At 56.3% G+C, this 20,285-nt stretch overlaps 1 protein-coding gene across 5 annotated transcripts in view; it reads left to right on the top strand.

The window, feature by feature from the left end:
- Positions 1–20,285, top strand: part of RALGDS (ral guanine nucleotide dissociation stimulator) — a 58,101-nt gene that overhangs the window by 32,593 nt on the left and 5,223 nt on the right. For 2 of the 5 annotated variants that reach the window (XM_064393994.1, XM_064393989.1), the window contains exons 1-8: positions 1,793–2,187; positions 17,472–17,582; positions 17,995–18,188; positions 18,546–18,620; positions 18,824–19,017; positions 19,370–19,491; positions 19,625–19,840; positions 19,958–20,061. In XM_064393994.1, the coding sequence (XP_064250064.1) occupies positions 2,008–2,187; positions 17,472–17,582; positions 17,995–18,188; positions 18,546–18,620; positions 18,824–19,017; positions 19,370–19,491; positions 19,625–19,840; positions 19,958–20,061 (1,196 nt within the window). In that variant the 5' untranslated portion in view covers positions 1,793–2,007. Of the gene's footprint in view, positions 1–1,791; positions 2,188–17,471; positions 17,583–17,994; positions 18,189–18,545; positions 18,621–18,823; positions 19,018–19,369; positions 19,492–19,624; positions 19,841–19,957; positions 20,062–20,285 lie in introns of those variants that run through there. The other 3 variants (XM_064393995.1, XM_064393993.1, XM_064393992.1) reach the window with 2 other exon arrangements.

Below are 20,285 nucleotides of genomic sequence, written 5' to 3'. Positions count from 1 at the left end.
CCTGCATGACATGTCACCGGGGCTGGGGACACCTCTGCAGGGAGCAGCATCACATCCTTTTGCCGTGGAGAGAGCTGCCCTGGCCCCCCTGGCACTGCAGGGTGACCTGGGCAGGGAGCAGGGCTGGAGCTCGGTGCCTGGGCAGGCTTAAAGTGTGGATTTCCCCCCAGGGGTCAGGGCTGGATCTCTGTGTGTTCCCCCAGGGGTCAGGGCTGGATCTCTCTGTGTTGCCCCCAGGGATCAGGGCTGGATCTCTCTGTGTTCCCCCCAGAGATCAGGGCTGGATCTCTGTGTGGCCGCCAGGGATCAGGGCTGGATCTCTGTGGATTGCCCCCAGGGATCACGGCTGGATCTCTGTATTGCCCCTAGGGATCTGGGCTGGATCTCTGTGTGTTGCCCCCAGGGATCAGGGCTGGATCTCTGTGTTACCCCAGGGATCAGGGCTGGATCTCTCTGTATTGCCCCCAGGGATCAGGGCTGGATCTCTGTGTGTTGCCCCAGGGAGCAGAGATCCAGCCCTGATCTCTGGATCTCTGTGTGATGCCCCCAGGGATCAGGGCTGGATCTCTGTGTGATGCCCCCAGGGATCAGGGCTGGATCTCTGTGTGATGCCCCCAGGGATCAGGGCTGGATCTCTCTGTGTGCTGCCCCCAGAGGTGTGGGGCTGCCACGGGCAGTGCAAGGCCCTGCTGCTGGGCTGGGTCCCCTTTCCCAGGATGTCCAGGAAGTCCCCTCTGACCTCTTTGGCTCCAGATAAAGCAGGACAATAGCCCATGTTGTCCTGGCTCATCCTTCTGCCTGGTAAACTTTCCAGTTGGAAGCCTATCACAGCCTGGCAGCTTTGTTAATCCTTTCCTGCCCGGGCAGGAGCTGCTGGTGCCCTGGGCAGAGCTGGACATGTGAGCCTTGGCTCCATCCTCGCTGGAAATAAAGCTGCAGGGCTGGGAGGCCCTGGGAAGCTGGTGTTATTTCAGCTGCAGAGGGAGCTGAGGCATGAAAGTCCAGGTTTTGGTGGTGTCAGCAGCACTGCCCGGCCCTGGGATGCAGTTTCTGAGCAGCGTGTGAGGAGGGAAGAGCAGGGGAGGGCTGGGGCACGCAGTGCTCAGCACGGGGGGCTGATGAATGACAAACAGTTCTGCCCCTTTCTCTCTGCCTCTGAAAACAAAATTATATCGCAGAGGTTCTCTAAAGTGGGATCTGCAGCCCTGCTGTCCCCCAGGCTCGTTTTGCTGGGCCGAGAGCAGGTGCCCGGGTCCCCAGCCCCCCTTTGGCTGTGCATGGGGGGCTGGCACTGCCTCCCATCAGTGTCACATCCCTTCGCCCCGCAGGGGACACTGCCGCGGGGCTGTGACCGTGTCACGAAGCCCAGCTGCGGCCAGCGAGGGGCTGAGATAATGCTGGGATGAAAACACGTGCTGCTGCTGATGTTCACTCGCTGGCAGTTCACACTTCTCCCGTGGCTGGCGGTGCGCGAACCGCGGGTGCTTCAGGGGCACCTGGTGACACAAAGATCCCCTCCCTGAGCCGTTGTCACCTGTGTGACTCCGCTCCCTCCCACCAACGGCAACACCCCGCTGTTCCCCACGCCCCGCTGAGGCTGGAGCTGAGGCTGGAGCTCCGGCCCCGCCGCCCCCCGAGCATCCTCACCATCCTCACCATCCTCATCCTCCTCCCGCCCGCCGCCCCTTCGCGCGGCCCCGGGGCTTTGCCCGCCCGCCGCGTCCCCGTCCCCCCTCCCCGAGGGGGCCGAGCCGAGCCGGGCCGGCCCCCGGGGGCGGGCGGAGGCTGCGGGAGGAAATCCAGCTCCTGCTCCTCCGCCGAGCCGGCTCCATCCCGTCACACCGGGCCGCTCTCCCTCCCCGCTGCGGCCGCGGGCTCCCCCCGCCTGCCGGCTCCTCCCGCTCCCCTCCACGCCGAGCATCGCCCCCCACGTCCCCGCTGCGGCTCCCCGGGCAGCCGGGGGGGCTGGCGGCGGCTTGCGGGGCCGGGGATGCGGCGGCCCCGCCGATGGTGAGCCGCCGCCGGGCCCCGGCGCACCATGTCCCCGCCGGCCCCGAGAGGATGTTCGAGGGCTGCCGGCGGGCGAGGAGCCTCTGGGGCGGCGTCAGGCTGGAGGTGGCCGGGGAGAGCAGCCCCGTGGTGCTGCACAGCTTCACGCAGCTCGACCCCGACCTGCCGCCGCTGGAGGTGAGTGCGGGGTTTGGGGGGTTCGGGGGGTTTGGGGGGCTCCGCCTCGCTGGCAGCGTGGGGAGGGCCGGCCCGGAGGCTGTGGGTGTCTGCAGAGTTGTGAGTTTCGCAGAATTCTGTTCCGTGGAATCACCGAGCGGTTTGGGTTGGGAGGGACCGTGAAAATCATCTCGAAAATCATCTCGAAAATCATCTCGAAAATCATCTCGAAAATCATCTCTAAAATCATCTCGAAAATCATCTCGAAAATCATCTCGAAAATCATCTTTAAAGTCATCTCGAAAATCATCTCTAAAATCTTCTCGAAAATCATCTCTAAAATCATCTTTAAAGTCATCTTTGCCCACCCCCGCCATGGGCAGGGACGCCTCCCACTAGCCCAGGTTGTTCCAAGCACCATCCAGCCTGGGATCCAGGGGCAGCCACAGCTGCTCTGGGCACCCCGTGCCGCTGCCTCACCACCCTCACAGAGAATAATTTCTTCCTAATATCTAAATCTACCCTCCTTCAGCTTAAATCCTGCCACTCCACGCCTTTGCAAAAGTCTCGCCAGCCTTCTTGTAGCCCCCTCTAGGTGCTTTAGGTGTTTCATTTTATTCAACAAATGGGTGCCCCTGCTTGGCTTTTTTTGCTGTGAGTGCCTGTGCCCCTGGGGACTGGCAGGCTCTGTCGGGAGGAACCAGATGCTCTCCCTCCAGGCACCCAGGGAAAGGGGCAGGTTGTTAAAACTCCGGGTTTTTAATATTTTATTTGAGACTTTGGCTGCGGGAGGCAGGAGTCTGCTCAGTTCTGAGCTGTTTGTAAAGGCTCCAGGCTTGTCCAAACCACAAAAGCGTCCTCTGGGAAGGTTACGGGCATCGGGAGGACTTTTCCTGGAGGATGCAAAAAAAATATTTGTGCTTGTTTGGATTCAACCTCGGGTGGTTCGAAGTCGGGCTGGTCCCAGCGAGGCCCGAGCGCTTTGTTGATGGCAGATGCATGTGGAGGCAGCCGAAATAATCTGAGTCAGAGCTGGGCCTTTTATCTTCGTAATGGACGATCATCATCCGTGTGGTGGGAGTGTCGCTGACTGGGAGCGAACGGTGTGCCAGGAGGAGCTCGGAGGGAGGAAAATGCTGCTGAGAAGTCGCAGCCCCGGCGGTGCAGGGGTTAACAGCAGCGAGGGTCAGCAAGCCTGGCCGTGCCGGGATTTGCAGCCAGCTGCAGATGTGCTGCTCTGGATGCTTCCCGCTGCACTGGGGGGGATCACCACGAAATCCTCTCTGCTTGCCCTGCAGATATCCGCCGAGGGCAGGGGCTCCTTCCCCCGAGCACTCAACCCCGCAACCCGCGGTGGAAAGTCCTGCTCAGGAAGGGATGAGCTCAGGCTGCGGCTGTTCCGCTTCACCCCTGGCCTGGTGGCAGAGCTCGTCAGCTCTGCGAGGGTTCAGGAAGGCTCCGTGCAGCTTGTTTTCCCCGCTCTCCCCTCCCCGCCCGGCTCTCCTGGGGGTGGGCGTGCTGACATGCTTTGGAGTGCATCATCTGGTTCGTGTTATGCCTGGCAGGAAGTCCAGCCTCGGCCGGGAGGCTGAGGGGCCGCGCTTTTGGCAGGCAGAGCAGGAGCAGGGGGAGGAGAAGAGGGAAAAGAGGGGCTGATGCAGCCTGCTGCTGCTCTCATCCCAGGGGACAGCCTGCCTGGCACGGTGTGCCCCGGCTGGAGGGAGCTCTGGAGCTCAGGGCAGGCTTGGAGCATCTTGGGCGATGTGAGAGAAAAAGGATGGGGCTGAGGGAGGATTTGCACGGCCCTGAGCAAAGCTCTGCTCACCTGAGCGTGGCACGGGCACAGCTGCCAGCCAGAGCTGCTCCCAGCTGCCTGTGCCCACATCTCTGCCCTGGGTTTGTGCTGGGGAGTGCTCAGAGCACAGCCCCAGCATCCTCCAGCTTTCCCCCCAGTGCTGAGCAGAGACATTCCTTCTTTTTTGGTTTTTTTTTTCCTATTTCCAAGTGATGCTGAGCAAAGGGGAAGCCCAGAGGGGTGCACTGTGACCCCCTGAGCAGCTTTGGGATGCACAGGGTGTTCAGTGCCTGACCAGGGAAAGGAAGAAATGTGTCACTGTTGTGACAACTGCGGTGGCCTGGTGGGGCTGCAGTCCTCAGGCAGAGCTGGAGATGCACACTGAGAGGAGAAGGCAGATTATTTCAGTCAGATCCCCCAGGACACGGTGGCACCTTTGTCACCTCTGCCGGAGGGAGCCGTGCTGGGTTTTGGCAGAGTTTGTGGGTGGATGGTCAGGTCCCACGGGGAGTGGAGGATCCCTGGAAAGCTGCTGGGCAGGCTGCAGGGAATGTGGCTCTCTCTGGTCCTGGCTGAGCCCCAGGGGATGGCAGCAGGGCAGACTTTGCCTGTATCCCACAGCAACGGTATCGACCAGCAGGCACCACTGTGAGCATCACTGGAGGCCTCCTGGCTGAGTGTTCTCACCAGGATTTTAACCACGGGGGATGGAAGATTTAAACTGACTGTTTCAGGTGGGGGGATTGACAGGGCAGCTCTGCAGACCTTTTGTTTTGACCTTTTCAGTTCTAATCCATTCCGTATTCAGCAGTGAGTGTCAATCCTTCCAGTCCAACAGGAGCCACAGAGTGAATTTGGTGGCCCTGCTGGTCCTGCTGGCCAAGAATGGCCTAAAACACCCCTGCAGATGACACAGACTGAAACTTTCATGCAGCTGATGTTGCTGAACCTCTGAGGAGGCTGGGCTGACTCTAATAAAAAAAGCCCTCACAAAAAAAAAAGTCCTTGTAATTCTGGCTGTGTTTGTTTTCTGAACAATTAGGAGATTTTCAGTTGCTAAATGAATCCTTGAAAACTTGAATTGCTCAGCCCAGATGCCTCATAGGTCAGCGCTTGTTCTTTACAGCTGGGAGGGAGAGGCAAAGATATCTCATAAAAGCCATTTTCTTTTCACTTCCTATGGTGCCTTTGGAACAAGATCCTTTTCTCCCAGCCTGTTCTCCTCCCCCAGGCACAACCTGATATGTCCCTTGCAATTTGCCAGATGAACATCATCTGTTGGTATTTCTTGGATGGGCATCTACCTTCTGGCTCCCTTCCAGAGGGGTTTGGTGCCGAGGCCTGGAGCAGCCTGGGATGCTGATTGTTGGTGGCTGGTGCAGGGTGGGAATAACAGAGGTGGGAGGGGTTTTTTTAATTATTATTGCTTGATATGGTTAGAGAGAAGCTGGAGAGAAGCTTCCAAATGAGTTTGTGTAATGATTGTTTTACTCAGAGGCTGCTGTGCCATGCTCCCATAAGGGTGGGGATCCCCATACTGGGGCCTCACTCAGGCTTTAGTGGATTTGGTACCAGACTGGCAGCCCTAGAAACTGAAATCTGTGTTTGTTCACGGGCTGAATGAGCAAACCACCCCCCAGGCCACCCCTGTGCTTCAGCATCACTCAGCTTCAGCCCCCTGGCCCAGGTCACACTATTGCTCCACTGCAGCCTCTGGTTTTTTCTGGCTCTCAGGGTGGCATCACCAGGCAGGGGCAAATAATAATACAACAAATGCAGTCTTGGGGTATTTCCCCACTTCCCTGTGCCTGGCTTTGGGGTGTGATGAGCAAAAGGAGCATCAGGCCAGCTGTGCCTGCAGGGATGGGTCTCATTTAGCCCCCACCACTGTTTGGGATTTGGGATCTGGCTGTACCCACCCCACTCTTAGGGCCAGCCTGTTTTTAGGGCCCCCTGAGCTGGTCTGGCCAGCAGCTCCTCCATCTCCCTTCCCAGCTCTCTAACCAGCCACTGTGTCCCCCGAGGGGAGTGCAATTGAAGGAGGAAAGAGCTTATTTAGGTCACTCCAGACCACATTTAAAGGCTGGGTATGCCCTGCTCACACTTTCTCCAGCACCCTTATCTCCAGAGCTGCCTAATGACTGCCTCTCCAACGTCCATGCTCCTTTTATTTAAATATATCCTTGCAGCAGGGCTGTCTCAGTTCTCAAATATTTCTTCATCTCCCACGGACTCAGCAAGAGGGGGGAAAAAAATGTGGTTGCTAAGGAGCAGGATTTGGATACAAAGCTGGCTGAGCTGCTGGCGGGGGGCCCCGGGGGGCTCCAGCACAGCTCGTGGCCACTCAGGGTTTGTGCATTGCTTTGGCGGGGTCTGGGCGAGGAGGATTGGGCTTTGAAACATTCCTTTGGCCTCGGGGAGAAAGAGTTGGGTTGTGGACTGGCTCCTTTTGCGGGTTAATGTGGTGTTTGTGTGGGTGAGATCCCATCCGTGGCCGGTCCCAAGTGCGTGTCTGTTGTTCCAGGGGTCTGTGGGATCTTTGTTTTGCAGAGGGAAGCATCTGTGGGCTGGAGGGTGAGGCTGGCAGTGGGGTTTGGTGCCCAGGGAGAAGCATCACGCTGCAACTGTGTGGCAGCCCCTGTTCCCTGGAGCATTCCTGGGAACACCAGCAGCAGGGCAGGGGTGGGATGTTTGGACACTGCACTTCCCAGGTGTCTCACTGCCCAGGTGGGGACTCACCTGCACGTCACAGCAGCCCTAGCAACCGTGCATTTGGACTTTGCTCCTGAGCCGTTAGGGAAAGGGAGTGCTGAGCTGGGGCACGGAGCACTAATCCCAGTAATCCCAGTAATCCCAGTAATCGCAGCCTGAAGGGAGTCACGGGGAGGGGGTCGGAGCAGGGGCAGAGCTGCAGGGGCTGCTCTGGGCACTGGGTTGGCACGGGGGGATTGCAGAAGGGCTTTTTGTTCTGCTCACACCTGGGAACAGCCCTGCCAGAGGTGCCGGGAAAATCCTTTCCCAATTCTGCACGTGGCAGCGTGGGCTGTGCTGAGCAAACGCTGCTCTCCTGCTGCACTGAGGAGGTGACTGAGCTCCCCAAAGCTCCTCCGTGACTGCAGCTCCCCAAAGCTGGTCCCTCTCACCTGGTTCGGGTTTGTTTTTGTGCTGTTGTGCAGATCTCCTCTCCGGTTTTTGGTTACATTCCCGGGGCTGTGCTGGCGCGGGTTCTGGCAGGGCAGCACTTTTGACAGGAGATAACGCCGAGTTCCCTCCACCTGAGGGTCAGAGTTGTGTGACAGCTGAATGTCGCTGCAGATTAAGCACAGGCAGAGGCTCCTGGCGTGGCCCTTGCCTCGGCTGGCTCCACAGCAGTTTGTTTGCATTACACCGTTGGTATTTGGATGAGCTCTGCTGTCAGAAACATGCTGGGACGAGAAAGGGCGTCTTCCCTCCACACGTGGGGTGAGGGAAGCAGCTGGGAGCAGCTTCCTGGGGAGCCCCGGGCTCAGCAGAGGCAGGATGGGGATGGCTCTGGCTGCCAGGCACCAGACGAGTCCTCGGAGCTGATGGAAGGGAAAAAAAGTTGGTCTAACTTGCAAACAGAGCAGATTGGAGAGGAAACTCATCGGAGGCAGCTTCATCTGGAATGCTGAGGCATTATTTTTAGAGCGGCTTTGCTTTCTGCTAACCACAGTCCAGCAGCTGAACTGAGGGCTTGTGTGGAAACCTGCTTTGCAAAGGGCTGGCTACCCGTCTTACCAGAACTCCTTTTCATGTGATGGAGCAAAACCACACAGCCTTTCCCCGCTCCTTGCAGTGGTTGGGTCTCCATGGAGACTCTGAAGCTGAGAGGCTGCCCCAGGCTCCTGCTCCAGCCAGTGTGTGCTTGTGAAATTATGTGTTTGCTTTGGGTTCACCTCTAGGAGTCGGAACTGACTTCAGGAAACCGGGGTTTAGCCAAGCTGGGCAAAGCAGAGCACCTTGCCTGGGACTGGCAGGGGCAAAGCTCAGCTGTGGGAAGTCAATAAAGATGCTGAAGCTCCACCTTCATGTGGCTGGGGGGTTCAGGACCTCACCTTTCAGTTTAGGCTGAAACCCCGGGGATTTTGGCCAGACAGCTGTCTAAAAGGCTCAGCCCTGCTGCTGGCAAGGCCTGGCTCTGTGCACTGGGGCAGCAGCAGAGCCTGGGGGCTGGGGGATGTGAGCTGGGGCTGATGGTGTGACCCCAGCAATCACTGCAGACCCTCCAGGGCAAGGCCAACACTCAGGCTGGTTTATCACCTTAAAGCAGCCCAGCTTTCCTCCAAAAGCTGCTTTTTGTTTGCTTTTGGTTATATTTTTCATGTCTTTCTGCTCCCAGCTGCAGTTCTGCTGCTCAGGAGCCCCGTGCTGAGCAATGCTGGCAGTGCCCGGTGCTGGTGACACTCACTGGTATTTCTGGGTTTCCAGACAAAGTGCTTGACTCGATTCTGTCCCTGTTGCAACAGTGAGAACTGGCACGGAGACGGGACAGGCCTGGCTGGTTCTTCCCTGGCAGGGCTGGGGTGACTCAGAGCGTAGCTATGGATCAGAGCAGTGTCATAACAAACTCTTCTTCCCTGAGGTGCTTCTTGGGGGGGGTGTTCCACAAACTCCATCTCTCCCAGTTCTCATTCCCATGGGTTTTGGTGTGTTCCTCAGCAAAATCAGCGCTGGGGATGTTTGAGGCTTGGCTGGTCTTAGTCCAGGGAGCATCAAAGGAAAGGAGTCAGGGAAGGGAGGTGGGCACCTCTGCCCTCTTCACATGGATGCTGCCCCACGGTCATTGTGCACTTCAGCTTTTTTGGGTATCCCAGGGTGTGTCCCCCAAAATGACTTTATTAATCGGGAGGGTGAGCTGCAGGAGTGCTCACCTGTGGCTGCTAATGCCAGAGGATCAAGGGGCAGGGTGGCAGGGACAGATGAGTGGGGGTGGGAGCTGCGTGTGTGCCGGCTCACCGAGGGGTGTGACCGGGAGGAAAGGCACCTGTGCGGTGCTGGAGCTGCTCCGACATGCTCCGTGGCCAAACCTGCACCTACAGAGCAGGGCTGAGGGTCCGGGGAGGGTGGAATTCATCCTCCCAGCCCGGGCACCCGCATTCCTTGTGCCGCAGGTCTGGCACACTCAGTGCTCAGGGGCCAAACCTCACTGCTGAGGCTCCCGGTGCCTGTGTTCAGACACCTGACAACAGCGGGAGTTTTGTCGTTTTCCAGTGGTTTTCTCCCCAAAAGTGCCAGTTAATAGTAAAATCTCATTTGCCTCAGCTGTGGAAATCACCCGGAGCTGGCGGAGCATCCCGATCCCCCCCCAGGTGTCGGCATGCTGCCACCTGCTCCTGTCGCACCTCCTGCCTCGTTGACACCTATTTAAGTAATACTCCCAAGGTGAGATTTTGTTGATTACAAAGCAGAAGCTCTGGCTCCTGCCTCTTCCACCTTCCCACGGGCGCCGCGGGGAGGGGAACAAGTAGCGGGATGCCCTGCAAGGGGAAAAAATCTCCGCGGAGCGAAGGGGATGGCCTGAAACCCGCAGCTGGGCTGTGCTGGGACACGCTGGGGCTGCGGGTGTCAGGAGGAGGCTGGGACGAGCCCGGCTGATGCCGGGGAGAACACGGCAGCAGCAAATGGAGGAGCCGCGCGTCATCCCGGCCGGGGTGGGAGCTGGGCAGAACAAAGCCTCGCATTTATTCCCTTCACCGTCAGCCCCTCTGTGCCTCCCCGCGCTGGATTGTTCCTGCATTTTCTCTGCTTCAGCTGTTTACTGGGTCACCCTGGTGCAGGCACGCACACAAAGGGAGAGCCGCGGCCGGGGCTGTCGCTGTGCCACCGAGCCAGGCTGGCAGAGCCAGGCTGGCAGCCGAGCCCCCCGGGCATCCTCTGCGCTGTGGCCGTGGGGTTTTGAGGAGGGGGCCCTGAAGGTCCGGGATTGCCAGCTTTGCTCACACTGCGGAGCTGTGTGAGGGAATGCCAGTGGTGTAAGGCGGAGTAAACACATGGGTGGGCACGTTTGTTTCACCGGGTTTATTTCGGTTCAGCTTAGCTAAACTGAGGATGTGTCTGAGCTAAACTGAAATTAACCTTGTTCAAATGGAAACGGAGGGGAAAGGGGCTGTTTCTGTCAGCCAGAGTGTGGCCAGGCAAGGCTGTGGCTTTTGGACAGCCCCCAGTCTGTGCAGCTTCAAAAGTCCAGGGAGATGTGGCTTTGCTGTCTTTTCCCCTCCACAAGCTGCAGCAGGCGAGTTACTGCACAGACATTTACATTTACAGTTTAACCAGGCTGCTGGGGAACACTGTGGGGTGAAACTCTCTGGGAATGTCACTGTGGGGGCAGTGGGACCTGGCAGTTGTGATCTTTGCTTTGCCCTTCCTGCACATCCCACCTTGGTGTGCCCAGGGGAGCGCTTCATTCATGCAGGACAAGGATGTGCCAGGGCAAGGGGCAGGTTTGACAAAAGGAGCTGATTTTATTGCAGCTGATGCCTCTTAAGACAAATTTTTTGGCTGTCTGGGCTGGTGCATGGGCTGAGAGCTGGAGAGTGTTCAAGGTTTAGCATCTCTGGGAATGTAAAGGCTTTTGTGAAGATGGAGCCACTTGCAGGTGCTGATGCATGCAAAGGACAAGCATTGCCCTGGAGCTGCCACAAGGAACAAGTCTGCGTGTCCTGGTGAACAGGTGTGAAGCCAGAATTGACATTTTAGCTGTGACTATTCCAATCAGCTTCAAGTAACATCATCTCTGAGTGCCAACCTCACCTCCATGCCTTCCCCAGTACACCTGGCAGCTGTTGCTGCCCCAGAAATAACACATCTGGTGCACCAGGGCCCTGCTTCAGAGGTGGAATTCATAGAGCAGCATCAGGTCAGGTAGGCTGGAACTCTTCAGGGCACTGTGTTTTAATTCACATTTGAACAAGGCACTGGGGAACTGTCATGTGCATGTGACTTCCAGGTGCTACTGTACACCCAGAAAAAAACATCAATCCGTTTTTGAACTTGTTTCAGTTACGTTTTTATTGCAGATTTTTCCGTTCCATCTCAGTAAAACGCAAACCTTTTGTTCTGAGCTGAAACAACTTGGGACGAGACGCTCGATCTTTATTTAACCTCGCAGAGAGCAGTACCTGCATTAATTTTTTATGCACCGTTTTTCACCAGCCGCGCCGTTCTGGTTTCACTTCCAGTAATGCCCCGGGGGTGTGGGCGAGTCGGTGGTGCAGCAGTGGCTCCGTGAGCTCACTGTGTCCCTCTGCTCCGAGCCTGCCCCTGCAGAGGCTCTGGGCAGGGATGCTGCTGGGGCCATCACCAGCACAGGGCTCAGGGCTGTGGAGCAAGAGCCACATCTGCTGTGTCGGCAGGATCTTTTTTTTTTTTTTTTTCCATCGACTTAGAGAGGAAGCAAAACCTGCTGCACTCAGTTTTCTTCGAATAGCCTGCTTGGGGAGCCCATCCCAGCACGTCCGCTGGGAGGGGACACGAGGTGGTGTTTCCACATGGGGTGCAAATGGCTGGTGGTTTCCTGGGTGTAGGAAACTCAGGGTTTGCACTTTACGGGTCATCCCTTTTGTGGCTGGAGTTTGTTTTTCCCTGGGGAGTCCCCCTGCCAGCCTGATCCCCCAGCACCTGCATTTCCCCACATCAGGGGTCTGATCCTGCCCCTTGAAGGCTGGGGATGGAGTGGCCATGCAGAGTCTTTGATCTCCAAACCACAAAAAGAGTGAAAAAGTCTCTCCACATGGGAAGGCTCTTAGTTTTCTCTAAAAGCAAACCAGGAGCAAATGGGGAGAGGAATCCTGCTTATCTGCTTTGTCTGTTCCTGGACCGAGCGCTGAGCTCCTAATCCTTGCTCCAGCCACTGACTCAGTTTGTGTGAGTCACAAGATGCCTCTGTAACCCAGCTGCCAGCTTCCCTTCTCCCTGAGCTGCCAGGGTGGAGAAGGCTGCCTTTGGATACCATCTGCAACCCCTCTGGTCTTGGGACCTGCAGAGCCCAAGGGAGGAGGTGTAAGATCCCTACAAGAGGCAGATATGGGGTGATGTGGCCTCTGTCTCTCTCTCTTTCTCTTTTTCTGCCCCATTCTGGTGCTGGGTGATGCACTGGCTCCAGGGCTGTTCCCCTGGGGCACAGCTTTCTGTGCTGAAACATCTGGAGCAGAGTGTCAGGAAAACCCAGCTGTGGAGCCCAGGAGCTGCTGGGGAGAGAACAGCCCTCAGCTGTTGCCACTGGCCTGGTGTCCTGGCAAAACCACCCCTTTTTCATGGTGGGTTTAAGTTCAGCTTCTGGCCGTTTTTCTGTTCTTTTCCTGTTTCCCCTTTTGTTGCTGTGTTTTTATGGGCTGCTGGAACTGGTCCTGGTTTGAGGCAGCTCGGAGCAGGCAGGAAGGAAGGCAGAGAGTGTCGAAAACCCAAAGGAATTGTGTCTTTCTGCTGAACATCTCTGCATGGGGAGCAGGGGCTGGGTGCACCCAGCTGTGGCAGGGGACTGAGCTCCATCAGCAGCCACAGGAGCACTCAGGGGGGAAGGAGACATTGGGAGATGAAGCTGCAGAGAGCCACCCCAGTGCCACCACGGCCGTGTTTTGGAGCAGAAGTGCTCCTGCCCTCGGTGGGGCTGCTGCTCCAAAGGGCATGCTGTGAGTCACCAGCGTGGGCACCTCTCCTTCCCCTGGAACAGGGGATGTTTGTCAGCTTCCTCAGCACTTGGGGTAGTCCTTGTAGCCTTCCTGAGCACAGCCAGGGGAAGGAAGCTGTGAGTGCCAGGAGTGGATGATCCCTCGAGGCAGAGCTGTGGGGGAAGAGCCACCACAGGGCTTTTTGCCTGGAAGTCCCCATGGGGAAGAGCCTTGTGCTGTGTGTGCTTATTTTGGACGTGTAGGACAGAGGGTGCTTCTGCTTTTGTGGTCTTTATCTTCGGTTCACAGAACTGAGCTTGTTTTCCTTTCACTACCCGGGGGTGACTTTTTTCCTATTTCCTTTTACATAATGTCATACGCTCAGCTTTGCATAAGAGGTCCCAGAGTCACAGGGCTTCAGGGTTTGCTCCTGGGGGTGAAATGAAAGTGAGCTGGGGGTTGGTGTTGGGCAGGGGCCCTGCTGGAGCCGGTTTCCTTCGTTTTTCCGGAAAGGCCCATTTCCCCTTGCTAGTGGGAAGGGATTATTCTGAGAAAGGGCTGGGGATTGTAAAGACCAAACCCCCACTTGCTGTTCCTGGCTTTACCACCTTTCATCGGGTTCTTTTGAGCTTGTGCAAGCGTGGAGCTTCAATGGGAAACCCCTGGTGACGTCTCCGAGGCTCAGCTCTGCCTTTTCTTGTCTCCTTAGCCAGTGGGGCTGTTAATTCCCAACAGGCACACATTCCTGGCTTCCCACGGGCAGGGTTAGTGCCTGCCCCTCTCTTGTGGCTGCTAGCAGCAGCCCCTTTGAAATCACAGTGCAGAGATACTCTCAGCTGTTCTGTACCTGTCTGTAGAACAGGCATTTTGTGTAACTCAACAGAAAAGGGAGCAGAGTTACACAAATATCTTGATTGTTAAACCAGCTGTGGTCCAGAGAGCATCAGCAAAAGCACTTTAGGCAGTTGTGCCTCCTCCATGTGTGCTGAAATTAATACCTTTTTCCACTAACAGTTCATTATTTTTGTGCCTTTGGAGGCCAGTGCACTAACCTGGGGCACGTGGGACCAGAGCTCTTAAGACCTGGTAATTGTTGGGTAATTGTCTGTGTGTAAGTGTGGGGATGCAGCCATGCTCACGCTTAATCCTGCACTTTGCTCCTGTCTTACTAAAACCACCTTTGTGACTGAGCTCAGACACTTTCCAAAATGCAGAGCCTGAGCCAATGTTTTGCTTTGCTGTTTGGTTTTTGCATTTTCCCCTCCTTTCATCTGTCGGGAAGAGCCGAAGGCAGAGTCCCTGCTGCTGCTCTCTGCCTGGCTCTCAGGGTCCCTCACTCCCTTCCTCCAGGCTCACAAACCTTGGCTGCATCTTGGAGCTCCTTATTAATCCTCTGTGTGAAGACGTGGGGTTTGACACCACGCCGAGTACAAGAACATTCACCAGAGAGCAGGAGAGTTTATTGCACGGAGCAGGAATTCCTCCCTGGTGGAGTCACAAAAGCTTTGAACCATCAGTGGGAGCTCCAGGGCTGGCTGCAATTGGAAGAGGCAGTCCCCAGGCCCAGGGCAGCCATCTGGTGCAGGCTCCCGTTTCATATTTCAGGGGATGAACTCCTGCAGAGTTCACTCACGGCTGCTTCTGCAAAAGCCTCTGCTCTGCACAACTGGGGAGAGTTAAACATGTGGCTGTTCCTTGTGCCCCTCCAGCCAGAGGCCTTTTTCCTGATGTGTGGAGAGGACCAGGATTGCACACTGAGCTGGGAAAAGCAAACCAAACCTTCATTTTTTTTTGTGTATTCCAATTCTTGGTGCCCATCTTGAAATGTGTGGGACCTCACTTTCTGGGCTGCCGGGTCCCTCCTGTATGAATTTGGTGGAAGGTGCAGATGCCATAACCATCAAATCTTGTTGCAGATGTTTAAAGCACTGCCCGGGCCTGTTGGATTCATCCCTTGTGCCAACAGAAGGGGCTGTTCACCTGTGTCTCACCCTCAGGCTGAGGTGGAGGAGGGTTTGTGTGCTGGCTGAGCCTGACTCACGTTCCCTTCTTCTGAGGGGCAGAAGATTCCAGCAGATGTGCAGGGCAGGCAGTGGGGAGCAGTGATGTTGCAATATTCAATGACTGCTGCCTCCAAGGCCCTGTCTGCTCTGCCTCTTTAGAAACAGTGTCATTTCCAATAATCTGAGTAAAGGAAAGCACTCATCTGTCTCTCCAGAGAGCGTTTTGAAGGCATGCAGCTTTGGCTGGGAGCGCAGGATTCTGGGTGGCCAGCACAAACACAAGCCACAGCTCGAGGTTCTGACTCTGTCCCTGCTCCCAGCTCACCTGCAAGGGCAGAAACGTGTGCTTGGTGCAGGTGTTGGAGTGAGACCCCTCTGGCTCTGTCCTGCTGCTGCTTTTTTTGCTTTGGGTTGTTTTTTAACCGACGTGTGCGGAATGCACAATCAGCATCTCGGAGGAGCAGCCGTAGGGAAGAGGAAGCTCACACGGAATATAAATAGCCAAATTTTAGAATGTCCCAGTGTAGCAGCTCTCCTGGCTCTTGGCAGGAGCCTGCAGACCGCTGGGAAGCCGTGGCCTTCGTGTGTGGTTTGCAAAGGGGGAACTTCGGGGGATAGCGCACAAGTCAGCAAGGCAAAAAATGAATGAATCTGACAGCCTTGGATATGGGAAGGAAATGAAATTTGCTTTTCTGCACATCAGAGTGGGGTGTATCCCCTGCACGTGACATGAAATGCAGAGTGAAAACCCTGCACAGTTGTGGCAATATTTTCCACTGTAGTTGCACAGCAGTTGCCAATGATTCATGGGTTGATCCTGAGGTGGTTTTTTCCTCCCATGTGATTTAATTTATGAATTTAATTGCATGTCAGCAAGCATCTGATTTTTCTTGATATTTTTGTCTGGGGTTTACAACTGCCTAGCCAAATCTCTTCTCTGAGTTAGACTGTACAGGGCTCTGGTCCTGCTGGACCCAGAGCTTTCCTCTCAGCTTAAGTGGGAGGTACACAGGGGTAGGGCTGACATGCAGGTCGGGTGATGAAGGCTGGGAAAGAGCCCAGGACAAATTAGGAAGCATTTCCATGGCTTTCTTTTTTTTATTTCTTTGCCTTTTTTTTTTTTTTTTTTTGGTTGGCTGGTTGGGTTTTTTTGTTTTTGTTGGAAACAGCATCTAAAGGTGGAAGAAAGACAACTTGGTTAGGTGCTGTCAGTGCAGATATTTGATCCAGAGTGGACACAAAGCTTTAGCTGTGCTGGCAGCCCTCTCCCAAGGCTGTGCCAGTCCCCAGGGCTGTGTACTTGAACACGAATTTGTGCCATAATTTATCTCAGAGCACAGAACAAGAGAGGGTCAGACACAGGTGCCAGGGAGGATGTTTGGTGTCTGCTGCCTCATGTGGGTGCTCTCAGGGTTGCTCTGGAAGCCAGTGAACCCTGGGAAAGGCTCCTGATGTTCACTTGAACTCCAGCAAACCAAACCTCTCCATAGTCTGGCATGAAGTGAGAAAAGCAGGTTCAGCAGAAAGTGAAAAAGTCAGTAACCCTGCCCAGGGGGATTCTCTGCCCTCATTCATTACAGCCATGAATGAGAGGTTTTTTCAGGCTTCCCCTCAGTCTCTGGGCTGGCTGTGCTTCCCTGCCTTGATTTCTTGTGAGGAACAACCCTGCCTTGAGCAGGTGTGAGAGCAGAGCAGTGAGCACTGCTGTGGTGGGGCTGATAAAGGACTTTTTTTGCAGGGAGCAGCATCACTTTTGGGGCTCCATCCTGAGTCCTTTCATGTCAGTTCTTCCTCAGTGTGTTGTTTCAATGCTCAGGCCTCTTTGAGGGGCAGTTGCAGGGAAAGCTGAGGGCTGGCTCTGGCAGGAGAGGTTTGTCCCCACAGCCCTGTGTCCCAGTGATGGTCACCTCCCCCTCTAGCCAGCTTTTGGGCATTTTCTCCTCCTGCTGAGCTGTGGGTTTTGGTGTGTGTTCGTCCATGTCCTGCCATTTGGTGAGGGGGATGGAGGGCGGGGGAGATCCCTGCAGTGTTTAAAAGGATCTGGATAAATCTTCTTAAGGGAGGCACTGACTCAGCAGAGCGTGGTTAGGGAGGAGGAGGGAACCAAATTGTCCTTGTGGGGCTGGAGCTGCTGCTGAGCCCGTGCTGGTTGTGGTGCTGGGGGAGGTGTGTGCCTGGGGATCTGCCCTGAGAAGCAGCACCCCTTTCCTCACCAAACTGTTGGTGCTCTCCATCCCCCAGAGCAGAAATAGGAGCCTCATAGCTGGATGCCTGTCATCCAGAGGTGCCTGAACCCTGTGCCCAGATCAGTCCTGGCTGTGCCTGATCCCACCCTGGTGCAGATTTCTGGGATTTTCCCCCCAGCTTTGAGGTTTGGATTTCTGCCTCATGCCATGGGCTGGTGGGCAGCTTGGTTTGACAGTGATTATTTATCAGGGAAGTGCACCAGGGTGCTTGGTTCAGATCTCTGAGATTCTGCTCAGACCAGGAGCCAGTGTCACCTCACGGGACAGGCAGAGGCTCGGGGAGCAGCCAGGGCTGGGCACTGGGCTGTGCTGTCACTGTCCCTTTGCCTGCCTTGTGACGGGTCCCACCTTGCACTGGCACAGCCTGGCTTTGCTGAAGGGCTGAGAAATGGAGCCAGGGGATGTGGGACACTCCAAAAGCAGCTTCCCAAACTCCTGGCTCCACTGTGGAGCCAGGGCTCAGCCAGCCAGACATACTGGTGTCACCTGGTTTGCATTTCTGAGCAGGTGAGGGAGACTCCCTGCCAGCCAGCTGCTGCCTTTGGCTTGCTGGGATCCCTCGCAGGAGCCACAAAAGCGTCTCTGCCACGCTTTGCTCTCCTTATCTCATGGTGTATCTTGTCTTTCCATGCAGAGCTCCACACAGGAGATTGGAGAAGAGCTGGAGGATGGTGTGATCTACAGCATATCCCTCCGGAAAGTGCAGCTCCATCACACGGCCAACAAAGGGCAGCGCTGGCTGGGGGTAAGCTGGGGGCTCCTCCTGCCTCAGGGGAGGATTCAGACGTTTCCCTGCCATGGGAATCATGTGTTGATTTGGGAGCAGGGAGTGGGAGCACCTGTTGCCCTCTGCTGCATGGGAAGGGGTACAGGTGAAACAATCTGCAGCTCCATTTTGAAAAAATAGGGCAACTCCGATTTGTATCTGGATTTTGGCAAGCCTGAGCCTTTCCTGGGGTTTCCCAAGTGCTCAGGCCTTCTAGGCTGAGTTGTGGTGTTTGCTGTCTGAGGAGACTCAGCTTTCCTTTCCCAGTCAGGAGAGCCTCAGGCGCTGTGGGGATCCCAGCCTAGACCTGACCTTGTGAAGCTCCTGGGAGCACTTTGCACTCGATGGTGTCTGTCTGTCAGCCCACTGACTTCTGCTCCTGTCCTGGCAGTTTGAGAACGAGTCAGCCTTAAACCTCTACGAGACGTGCAAGGTGCGGACGATAAAAGCCGGGACCTTGGAGAAGCTGGTGGAGTACCTGGTCTCAGCCTTCAAGGGCAATGACTCCACCTATGTCACCATCTTCCTGTGCACCTACCGGGCCTTCGCCACCACCAAGCAAGTGCTGGACCTGCTGCTGAACAGGTGAGGCTGCCCTGAGCCCCAAAACACAGCTGGGGGTGGCCAGGAAAGCCCCAGCATCTCCTGCTGCAATGCCTTGGGGGTTTGGTGGCTTCTGCCAGCTCCGTCTGCTTGAAGGTTTTGGGACAGGGCAGGGAGGACACACATTTCTGCAAAGCTGGAGCTTTTCCAGTGTGGTGGCCAGTGCTGGCTGCTTCCCTTCCTGTAATGGGGAGGTTGTGGCAGAGGGAGGGGGCAGACACTGCATAGCAGGTTCATCCAGACCCCGTGGCAGGGCTGGGGGTGGTGTGGAGGGAGAAGAGGCTGCTCTGAGAGGCAGCTGAGTGCAGGGTGCTCACTGCCTCCCCTCTGCCCCTCCAGGTATGGCAAACTGCACGTGCAGGCCAATGGGGACCACGCCAGGCACACTGTGGATGAGAGGATGGAGCTGAAGAAGTAAGTCTGCCTGTGCTGTGGTTGCTCTGCAGCTCTTTGGGAGGGATGGCAGCTCTTTTGGGATGGGATGGCAGCTCTTTTGGGAGGGATGGCAGCTCTTTTGGGATGGGATCATCCCAGCGCTGCTCCTGGGATCGTGGGCGTGCACAGAGGTTTCTCCTGGCACCTGATTCCCTTTGCCTGTGTTTTCGCCCTTCCTGCAGCACCATCTCCTCCATCCTGGGGGCCTGGCTGGACCAGTACTCGGAGGATTTCCGCAAGCCCCCCGACTTTGCCTGCCTCAAGCAGCTCATCTCCTACGTGCGCCACAACATCCCCGGCTCCGACCTGGAGCGCCGAGCCCGCATCCTGCTGGCCCAGTTCCAGCAGCAGGAGCAGAGCGAGGCCGAGGCAGAAGGTGGGGTCCTCCCCTGGCTTCCAGGGCTCATTTGGGGCTGCAGGTGGAGGGAATCCTGCATCGAGGGTCTCCAGAACTTGAGCCACGTGGCTGAACACCTGTGAACTCTGTTTACACGGAGGGAAGACAATCCAACTGCAGCAGGAGTGGGATTTCTAAGTGGATTAGCTAATCTGCCTTTAATCCTCTGTAGACACTTGCACCCAGGTTTAAAATGACTATCCTTTTATCTGAGCCTTGCTGCTGGAGGTGTGAAGCCAGATGGGATGAAGAGCCTGGGAGCTGGGGTGTGGGTGTCTCGGGGGGTTGGTGTGGGCACTGCAGTGCCCAGACTCACCCTTGTCTCCTGCAGCTGTGGACCACAGCAGCTGCACCTTCCAGCTGGTGGAAGAGAATGGGGTTGGTGATGGGAAGCCAGATTTCCTCTCCTTCTCCCCAGAGATGGTGGCAGAGCAGTTCACACTGATGGATGCTGTGAGTAGTCCCCCACCAGCTGGGTCAGTGGTGCTCTGGGCACGGGCCTGGCTCTGCCCATCCCTTTTTCCTTCTTGCCCGTTCTCTCCCCAGAAAACACCAAGAAGCCCTTCTCCATCCCTTTATCTTGCAGGAGCTGTTCAAGAAAGTGGTGCCTTACCACTGCCTGGGCTGCATCTGGTCCCAGAGGGACAAGAAGGGCAAAGAGCACCTGGCCCCCACCATCCGTGCCACGGTCTCCCAGTTCAACAGCGTGGCCAACTGTGTCATTGCCACTTGTCTGGGGGACAGGTCCCTGAAGCCACAGCAGAGGGCCAAGGTGGTGGAGCGGTGGATCGAAGTGGCTCGGGTAGGACAGCCCCCCTCCCGCCTCCACCCAAGGGATGAGCTTGTGCCCTGCTGGAATACCAGCAGATCCTCCAGCTTTTTTTAACCCAAATCCTGCTCTCTCCTTGTCTGCCCCCAGGAGTGTCGCATCCTGAAGAACTTCTCCTCCCTCCGAGCCATCCTCTCGGCCCTGCAGTGCAATGCCGTGCACCGGCTGAAGAAGACCTGGGATGAGGTCCTGAGGTAAGGAGCTCCTGTAGGGCTGCTTCCAAGGGGAAGGATGTGCTGTGGCACTTGAATGTGTCAATGGCATCACCTCAGCTCCAGCATTGCCTCCTGGAGTGTGCCCAAAACCCAGGGACCAGTGTAAGGTGTCAGGGACCTCAGGAAGGTGAGGAAATAAAAGCACCTCATCCTTCCGTGTGAAACACCTTGGAATAGCTCCCAAACAGCAAGGCCCAGCTGGA

The sequence above is a fragment of the Passer domesticus genome, chromosome 18 (genome assembly GCF_036417665.1).
Source record: "Passer domesticus isolate bPasDom1 chromosome 18, bPasDom1.hap1, whole genome shotgun sequence".
NCBI classification, from domain to species: Eukaryota; Metazoa; Chordata; class Aves; order Passeriformes; family Passeridae; genus Passer; species Passer domesticus.
The sequence above is the reverse complement of the archived record's forward strand: the minus strand, read 5'-3'. Positions and strand labels throughout refer to the sequence as shown.